At 41.9% G+C, this 9,393-nt stretch overlaps 2 protein-coding genes across 2 annotated transcripts; both read right to left on the reverse strand.

Annotated features, from left to right (window-relative positions):
* Window positions 1-955: 955 nt before the first annotated feature.
* Window positions 956-1,981, reverse strand: LOC133009089 (extracellular serine/threonine protein kinase FAM20C). The gene is made up of 4 exons (XM_061076492.1): window positions 1,834-1,981; window positions 1,580-1,661; window positions 1,375-1,434; window positions 956-1,178 (listed from the first exon to the last, which is right to left on the reverse strand). Exons 1-4 carry the CDS (start codon window positions 1,979-1,981, stop codon window positions 956-958), a joined length of 513 nt encoding a protein of 170 aa, XP_060932475.1.
* A 1,382-nt stretch (window positions 1,982-3,363) lies between these two features.
* Window positions 3,364-8,336, reverse strand: LOC133009090 (nuclear body protein SP140-like protein). Its single transcript, XM_061076493.1, has 14 exons — window positions 8,193-8,336; window positions 7,656-7,824; window positions 7,226-7,405; window positions 6,829-6,948; window positions 5,902-5,964; window positions 5,758-5,808; window positions 5,573-5,680; window positions 5,269-5,405; window positions 4,984-5,052; window positions 4,695-4,822; window positions 4,223-4,331; window positions 4,064-4,138; window positions 3,778-3,921; window positions 3,364-3,696 (listed from the first exon to the last, which is right to left on the reverse strand). Exons 1-14 carry the CDS (start codon window positions 8,334-8,336, stop codon window positions 3,598-3,600), a joined length of 1,596 nt encoding a protein of 531 aa, XP_060932476.1. The 3' UTR covers window positions 3,364-3,597.
* Window positions 8,337-9,393: the final 1,057 nt, after the last annotated feature.

Consider the following 9,393-nt stretch of genomic DNA (forward strand, 5'->3'; position numbering starts at 1 on the left):
TCCAGTTTCTGTTCGGGCATTTGGAGCAGAAAGTAAAATAAAGTTTTGAGAAAGCAGAGAGGAATGTCCAATTAATTCCTTTATAATATGATGCCTTAAATATTTATATTTTTATTAGGGCTGGGCAACGATTAAAAGTTTTAATCGCGATTAATCGCATGATTTCCCTGATTAATCACGATTAATCGCATTTGTATACGCAAAATCCAATCATGAATTAAAAAGTAGTGTATAGCGCAATTTTATTTTCAATGTTCTGCCATATGAACGAACGTGCCATAACATTTGTTGTGCAAACACTTTTAACATCAGCATTTAATACAGTAGCAGTTAAATAAAATATTCAGTGTAAATCTCAACTTAACAATGTTATCAAAGCAAATACAAAATTAAAGGTCCTCATAGCCCCCCCCACCCCTTTCTTTCTCTCTCTGTCTGTGTGCTTGTAGTGGGGGGGCAGATGGGGACATTTAATATTGAGAGGAAATTTCAAAGTTCTCAGTTACAAAGTGTTTTTATGGAGAGTGTTAATGTTGCCATCATTAAGGGTTGAATAACCAGGCACCGATATTCTGCATGGTTTCATGGAGGAATGAGACACGCAGCCGTAATCTTGTTTACCGGAACCGGAAGTGACTGGTACTTCCGGTTAGTAATTTAAAAAAATAAGGGCACATATTAATAATCGTGATTTCGTTTTTGTCCAAAATAATCGTGATTATGATTTTTTCCATAATCGAGCAGCCCTAATATATATATATGTTTATTTCACCACGTAACTTCTTGTGTGTAGGTATTGGGGTTTCACCTTGACAACAGAAGTCTTTGGTTTAAATAGGGTTACAAACTTTAAAGTTATAAATAATGAGTCACCACAGATATGCTACATATCTATATAATTTATTGTTGTTCTTTTTCCTCAGTCAGGCGGTTGATCCTATTCTCCATCGTATCCTTACAAGTCGTTATAAAGGACATCGCTGTGCTGATCCTGACAGGTCTGCATCCCCCGCAGAACGGTTACAAGGCGGCGGTCCAAAGCAGAAAGGTGCGGCTCGGACAGGAGCGGTGCCCCCCCGGCGAGGGGGTCCTGAGCCAGTGACTCCCGCAGGACGTCACTCAGACGGAAGGCGGGAAGGGACAAGAGACGCAAGCCGAAGAGGGTGGAGCGACGAATCCTACGAAGTGAGGAGGAGAAGAAGAGAAACTTAAGAGATGCTGAATCGAAACAGTAAGTAAGAACTTGAAATGGTAATTCAAGTTCCCCGGGTCCTTTAATTGTGTTCACTTCCATCCAGGCTTAAGTTTTCTGCGTCACACTTTGAAACGTTCATACTATTTGTGATTGTCTATTTGTGTGATTGTTGTTTTTACCTGCAACACTGACGCAACGGAGCGAGAATAGACGACTCATCCCGGGAGTGACGCCCAAACCTGTAAGAGAACATTGTTTAACTTCAGTTCGTCACTAGAAAGGAATTAAAGATGTTGTTGTTGCCTGCTGCAGAGAATCTTCTGCGTAGTGTTCGGCTGACAGACGTAACTTGTTCATTGATACTCGATAAACCTGATCACTCACGCCCTCCCATTATCCAGATGCAGCACAAAAGTCTCATTGCCGAACTTCTCAAAAGTCTTGTAGTGATGTCTGTCCATGTTGCCTTTGAGATATAAAACACTGTTAAAAATCTATTTTACATAAACAAAAATACTTATACAAATGTTGTAATGAGTCATGTTGTGTGACATATACAGTTGGTCAGTTATCCCCAGTTGGGACTCCTCATGCTGCAAACCAGTAAACTGCTGGGAGTTTAAAATCTAGAGACTGACCCATGAGGAAGTCCAGCACAGCCATGTCTATGACGTCCACCATTCTGTTGCGGTGGTTGTAAGGCGGCGTCTTTTTGACTTTGTCACAGTAGTTCGGTTCCTTCTCCCACCTGGGAACAACAGGGAGCTTCACCAGGACAAAGTACATGTGTATATGTACTGAGGAGTAAAGTTCTATCTATCCATCTATCTGCCTATCTATCCATCTTTCTTTCTTTCTTTCTTTCTTCATTTGCTGAACTTTCAGTCCTTCTGCAGGTGCAAGATAAGCAAAAGCCCCTTTTCCAGTTTCTGTTCAGGCATTTGGAGCAGAAAGTAAAAAGAAATTCTGAGAACGCAGAGAGGAATGTCCAATTAATTTCTGTATAATGCAGAGGTGATGAGGGAGCATACAAATATAAAATAAACACACACATACATAGTACACACAAACACAGTAGATACATACTACTTAGTACATACTGTACTGCTTGTTGTTATCGAACATTTAGTTATTTTGAATAAATCATGTCTACTGTCGTGTTCTTTTATCCCAAATATGAGAAGAGCCGGTCTTGGTTTGGTTCAATCAGGTATTTATTAAGAAGCAATGAAAAGGTATGAAAAGTTACAGCAAAGCAATGGGCACCCATCGCACGGCCCCGGCCCTCTAGTAGTAGCGAGCAGTCAAGAGTCGCCCGCACGGACGGCGGTTATAATATTTATAACAGTAGGTAGAACAGGATTGGTCAATAACGAGGTGAGTCGAGACTTGGTTCTTCCTCGATGGTGTGCAGGCGTAGTTCCAGCCTCTTGGCACTGGAATCAGGAAATGACGAGCAGCCACTTCCAGTCAGGCCCCTTCTCTGACAGCCGCCGGGCAAAATCTTCACACCATGACAGTTTTAGTTTTGTGTATCATAAACATGCCTTGACTTGGCTGACGCCTTGTGGGTCGGTGTTGTTGTTCATTGTAGTAAAGAATATTGTGTTCCTGCTCTATCGGCTGTATGTTCTGTTTGTGTCGCATCCTCCAAACAAAACAACGCCTTTCATCGCCGTCAGACCCTGGGGCAGCTGCTTGAACTCTGTGTGATGTTGACTAAAGCTAAAGGAGTTATGCTTTTATACAGAAAAGTGAGGTATGAGAACAAGTTAAAGTACAGTGTATTGAATGCCACAGATTTACAGTCTCAACAGCAGACTAACCACAAGATTAACACCAAGCAGCAACAGTTATTATAAGTGATCGTGTGAAGGCCATATATTTGGCCCAAACTGCTCCTGCCCCCACCCTCCTGCATTTGTTTAGTGTTCAGTTCTATTTCCATCTTCGCACACACACGGACAAACATCGATTTTAAAATCCCAACACTAAATCATATCAGATGTGCACAAATAATATTAATGTATAGTGACTTGGAAATCCAGATATTTTGCATGATGCAAATGCTTTGGAGAAAATACATTTTAAAATACATATATTTATAGTATATTAGGAGAAGTCACTACACTTTGTAGACAAGGAAAACACATATATATTAAACATTCTTCACAAGTAGTGTTATAACCTGAACAGTGCGTTTACTGAAATTTCAATTACACTCATAAAACAAAAAATCTACACTGCAAAATGCTTTCTCCAGTTAAGTTGGATAAAGTTGGACGCCTGAGTTATTTTAATTACACCGTAAAAAAGACACAAAATCAAACTAAACTGCATCTCTCTAACTTTTAAGCCTTTTTTCCCACTGAGTACCGAGTTTGAAAACGTATGCCTGCTCATCAGTCACCGCTCTGTTCATTGATGTTAAACACGACTTTGAACTGTGAGTCAAATAACTGCTGCAGTCTGTCCCCCAGGGCGAGGAGTTCAGGGTTAGCCTGTAACAGAACAGAACAGTCCTGGTCACTAAAATACTGATTCATCTTAATGTTAGATAAGAGTTCGTCCATGATTCTTACCTGGTTGTACATGGCACAGTTGGTGAATATGAGTTTGACGTCAGACACAAAATCTCCAACTGTTCCGTATTCTTTCCCCTGGAGTTTCTCTGTAACTTTTTCCAGCCACATCGGAGTCTGGACACGCGTGGAGTTACCTTCCAACTGTGGATGTCAAGCAGAAACTAAAGAAATGCTCAACACAGTCAGCTGTAAACGTAAGACCAGATTCCTCCAGAAGCCAGTTAATAAACTTAGTTATTGGAACTACTTTTTCATGCAGGACGACATCACGCAGTTTACTTACGTAGAGGCGTGGGACTGAAGCAAAGGTTTGTTGGTCATCAGCACTGAACAGACGCAGTACGAGGTACTGACATTTCTGTTGATGAAGAACAGCATGAGTGACGGTAGAGACGGACTAGATAAAGATGGACGTGGACAGAGAGTCGCTCGGTGAGCTCACCAGTAAGTGTCCTGAGATCTGTTGGGTGAGGGCTGCTGTCATTTTCAGCTTATCACCGTACTGCAGCTCAGTGGTTACACAGAACGTACACTTCCACGGCCTGTCGTCCCTGAACATACACACACACACACCACATCAAAACACATGTAGCTAAATAGAAAATAAAGCCCAATGAGCTGTAAGACGCAAAAATTATTCAGTAAAGCTCAAGAAATAATCTGAATTTGGTGAAATCTTTCTGTTGGTCACTAAGAACTACAGACTGTATATAAACATTACGATTGACAGCTGAGAGGGACTTAGGATCGGTCGAGCGTGTGTATCGGCAGATAAAGTACGGATAACTATAGCATAAAATGAAGTATATGAGGGTGTATTAATATGCATCAAAAATTATACACTGTTACATAAAGACAGATACTTCAAATGGGTGTTAATCTCTTGATTAGCTCCTACTTCGGTCAAAGCTCACCTCAAAAGGTTGTCATCTACATGTGGCAGGTGACATTTCTGGTGGAAGGAACACGGGCAAAAATCACACATCACCAGGTCTTGCTCTCTTTTACACACACAGCACTCATCGTCGTTTTTCTGGTCCTCCTGCCGGGACACACAGCACGTGACGGAAAGTTTGTCAACACGCAGCACAACCCCATTTTACTTTACTTCCACGGGAGTGCAAAAATAAAAAAGTTTGATTGCTCTTCCTGCAGAGTTTAGGTGAATGAAAGGTGGAGAAATGTGCGGTCGAACAAACCTACCAGATCTGTTTTATTTGGTTTGCACAGACTGCACTCACACAGCGGGGAGCAGATTTTCAAGACCTCCGCCTGAAACAGACAAATCTACATTGACTTCATAGATTCATAGCTCAGGTGTTTCAAGCTTAAAACTTCCTGTTGCTCTCTCGCTTTCTCCCTGTCTCCATCCACCCATCATCCGTCCATCTGTCCATCCATCCATCATCCATCCATCCATGCATCCAAACTGCTTGTCCCAAGACACACACATACACACACACACACACACACAAACACACACTATACCTCAATGAGAGCACAGAGTGGTTTTCCTTCAAACACGATGTCTTTCTTCCAGGAGCTCTTCTGACTTAATGCCTCCTTTAAAAACTCTATGGGAGTTAACCAGCTCCTCTCTGTTCGGATACACTTTCCACGAGTCCCTGGTGGAGAAAGAGAAGATCGGATGGGACGTGTTGGTTTGGTCTGTTAGGTCACAGCCTTACACTTGTCACAGTATTGCAAAAACAAAGATACGACAACTAATATTCGACAACTTCTGCGATCACCTGACTTTTCCTCAAGCGCCACATTCAAAGGTGAACGTTACCTGATGCAAATCGTTTTTGGTGTAGAGTCCCAGCTTCACCTTCACATGTCACTTTGAAGACTTTGCCCACTTCTGGCTCCGTCTGGTTCTCAGTCGCTCCGTCTTCATCTGCAACAGACACATGCTGAGAGTTTGAGAAACTTGAACTCTTCTCAGCATTAATGTATCTTCATATAAACAAGCACCTGTAGCACCTTCGTTGCTGCTATAAGGAACCCGGTCCTCCTGGTTTTCCAGATCATCCTCCTCATTTTCATCATCATCATCATCATCCTCATCATCATCCTCATCATCCTCATCATCATCATCATCATCATCATCATCATCATCATCATCATCATCATCATCATCATCATCATCATCATCATCATCATCATCATCATCCTCAGACACTAAAAAAGGATGAAGGGAATTGGAGGGTATTTCACCTTTTCATATACAAATCAGTTGTTTCTTCTACATTTACAATTAAGACGCTCACTTGTCTTTCTCTCTTAAATAAATACATTTTAAACAAAACATTTCATGGGGAAATGGAATCCAGTCATAATTAATGCCCAGGTAAAAATACACTGCCTATTATAACATAATGACATTTTAATCTTTTACCTGAGATAAGCATGGTGGATGCTTTGGTATCTAAAAATACAAAAATGTTCAATTATCAGTGTTTAGCACAAATACAAACCTGTGATTGAACCATCAGATGGACACTGGGATCTGCTGGCCTGCAGGTGAGAAATAGGAAGAAATAACCCACAATAAGAACAAGTGATAACAAGATGATACTGAGTCTGACTTTAGTTATTTTTCTATTCAAGATGTTTTCACCGGTCTTGATTCGGTTTTACGGCGTCTTTTGAATGTTGCTGATTTCAGTTGCCCATCCTGAAGAGAAAGAGAAATACAAGGAAAACAATCGTTACCACAAATAGCGTGTGAAGTGATTTGTGTATATTATATAATAAGAATTGCTTTTCAACAAACCTTTATAAAGCTTGCTAGGGTGTTATTCTTATACCTAATGCTCATCTTCCAGTTCCTTGAGCTTTCCTTCCCTGCAAACTTCTCAAATTCACTGGGAGTAAACCACTTTTTCTGGGACATAATGCACTCCTCCCCTGAAATGCACGGAGGAAATGAAATGTGTCATCGTCACAGTCATACCAGTTATATCTAAAATCCCAGTCGGTAAATTAAATCATGTCCTTTTTTAATTCAAGTAATGAAACAATTATTCCTTTTGAACCTCTGACCTTTTGCCAGGCCCTCCCTGCTCAGAATCCCCTTCTTGGATCCACAGGTCACAGGAAACTGATTCTTAGGAAGACGCAAAGTCAGATAGTCCCTTTTCTTTCCTTTCTTCATTTGAGAATCTGGGAAATTTTAACACAATGTTTGATTAAGATTTTCTTATTCAAACATATTTGTGTTAAGTTGCCGTTCAGGGTTCATCATGTAATTTCATACACTTTTCTGGATATAGAAGCCTTTATTGAATCTGCATGTTTCGTACAAACTCACCGTAGGAAAGTAATGTAGGAGAAATTTAGGATGAGAAAACTCACATGTTCTTGCAGGAGGTCTAAAGTGCACCTTACAGCAGCCCAACTTCCAGGAGCTCTAAGTAAGGCTACATGAGAGGTGACTTACTGACTTTCTCTGACTTTTTCCTCCGACGTGGAGTCGGCTGAGAGGAAGGACCGGGCTGCTGCTCCTCATCATCATCCTCGCACATGCTCCTCCTGGACCGCTTCCTCTTCTTTTTCACTGAGCTCACCTGCTCCTTCTCTTTCTCCTTAACTTCAGAGTGCTTCTTCCTTTTCCTTATATCTGTTTCTACAAAGAATGATCTCATCTCTTCTCTCATTACATTAATACTGAAAGGTCTTTATGATTATTGAAGACACCATGAAAAGACAAAAACCTAATCAATGAATTATTAAAATCAATCATAAAACACATAAGGAGATAGTGTTGAAACAGTTAAAGAGGTGGGATGTGATCAGATAAACACAGTGGACAGAATCACAATCAGTTAACACGCTAACGATGACCATGAAACCAACGTAGGGCGACTGACCGTCCATGAGGCTTTTACGCAGCCGTCGCAGGGTTGGGTAAACCTTCAGGATGGTGTCTTCGAAAACACATCTCCAGAAAAGATGGAGGTCCTGGGATTGCTCCACCCTGTCCAGCATGTCATACAGGGCTGTCCTCATGTTTTCTTTTTTCTTAATGCAACTCACTTTCTACACACACAAACACAACACACAAAAACACACACACCATTATATACTTCAATCATGATAGTCTGTATAGTCCATCATTTCATTTTTCATACAATATAAATAATTGAAAAAAACAACTAATTTCAATCTTTTCAATGGCTTCAAAAAAGTCATGTGACCCATAGACTGGAAATCTATCACAAATTATAAAAGTGCACAAGACAAATAAAACAAACCTCCTTAATTGGTTTATTATTTATTTTCAATTGTATATCATATTTCCCGCCCTCGCACGTGGGCGCCCGTTTCATCCAATAAGGACCCGTATGAGGAATGTGTGTGTTTGTGTGCGTGTGTGTGTGTGTGTGTGTGTGCGCAGCCCCTCTCACCATGTACCTGTCCTTCGGGATCAGGTCGTGGTCCCGCAGTTGGCTGAGGAACGTGCCCGGGTTCTTCATGCAGGACATCACTGTTTTGTTACGATGGAAGAAGAGCCGCAGCTCCTCCGGCTTCTCGTTGGCCAGCGGGTCCATCACGGAGGGACTCAACGAGTCCAGATGTGCAGCCAGATGTGAGACAGAGGATCTGACAGGTCAACAGTCTGTGGGGACTCCAGGTGTGGAGATTGAGTCCGGTGTTTATCTTGGTATATATTGGTATATCTTCTCTTGAGGTTCTGCCCACAAATGGTCCTTTCTCCTTCCAGTAGGACTGCTCGATTATGGAAAAAATCATAATCACGATTGTTTTGGACAAAAACGAAATCACGATCATTCAAACGATTATTAATATGTGCCCTTATTTTTTTCAAATGACTAACCGGAAGTACCAGTCACTTCTGGTTCCGGTAAACACCGATTACGGCTGCGTGTCTTATTCCTCCGTGAAACCATGCAGGATATCGGTGCCTGGTTATTCAACCCTTAATGATGGCAACATTAACACTCTCCATAAAAACACTTTGTAACTGAGAACTTTGAAATTTCCTCTCAATATTTAATGTCCCCATCTGCCCCCCCACTACAAGCACACAGACAGAGAGAGAAAGAGAGGGGTGGGGGGTCTATGAGGACCATCATTATTTACCCCCAAACCCGACATTGAACGGGTTCCATACAACAACAAAGGGGAGAATCGCGAGCTGACCCGCGCGGGTCCGGTGTGGACAGCCCGGCGGCTGCGCGCTGTAGAGTGGACGCTGCGCGGCGCGGGCGCTACACTGTGTGGTGCTGCTGCTCGTCGGAATCAACATAACTTTTTCTACACTTTTTGTCGATCAGACGGGGCTGCTCTCCCTCTGCCATTTTCCACTCGCGCTGTTTTTTAAATACCTCCGGTCCCCAAACACACGACTCGCCTCCTTCACTTCACAGCTGCTTGAGAGTGAGTGCCAGTCACCGGGTCCGCGCTGAATGCTTTAGGGGAGGAACTGAATTGCGCATGCCAAATAATCGTTTCAACTCGATTATAGTAGTTTGGAGATCGTTTGACCCAATAATCGTAATCACGATTATATTTCGATTAATTGAGCAGCCCTACCTTCCAGTGACGTTGGGAAAGTGAAACTACTTTGAAATGATTTTGTGAAGT

The sequence above is a fragment of the Limanda limanda genome, chromosome 8 (assembly GCF_963576545.1).
Source record: "Limanda limanda chromosome 8, fLimLim1.1, whole genome shotgun sequence".
Lineage (NCBI taxonomy): Eukaryota > Metazoa > Chordata > Actinopteri > Pleuronectiformes > Pleuronectidae > Limanda > Limanda limanda.

Coding starts and splice junctions, on each gene's coding strand:
- LOC133009089 (XM_061076492.1), bottom strand. CDS start 1,981: ATGTACTTTGTCCTGGTGAAGCTCCCTGTTGTTCCCAGGTGGGAGAAG. Junction 1,435..1,579: donor CATCTGGATAATGGGAGGGC/GTGAGTGATCAG, acceptor GTTCTCTTACAG/GTTTGGGCGTCACTCCCGGG. Junction 1,179..1,374: donor CCGTTGCGTCAGTGTTGCAG/GTAAAAACAACA, acceptor CTCACTTCGTAG/GATTCGTCGCTCCACCCTCT.
- LOC133009090 (XM_061076493.1), bottom strand. CDS start 8,336: ATGGACCCGCTGGCCAACGAGAAGCCGGAGGAGCTGCGGCTCTTCTTC. Junction 7,406..7,655: donor GCGTAAAAGCCTCATGGACG/GTCAGTCGCCCT, acceptor TTGTAGAAACAG/ATATAAGGAAAAGGAAGAAG. Junction 6,949..7,225: donor GAAAAAGTCAGAGAAAGTCA/GTAAGTCACCTC, acceptor AAAATTTCCCAG/ATTCTCAAATGAAGAAAGGA.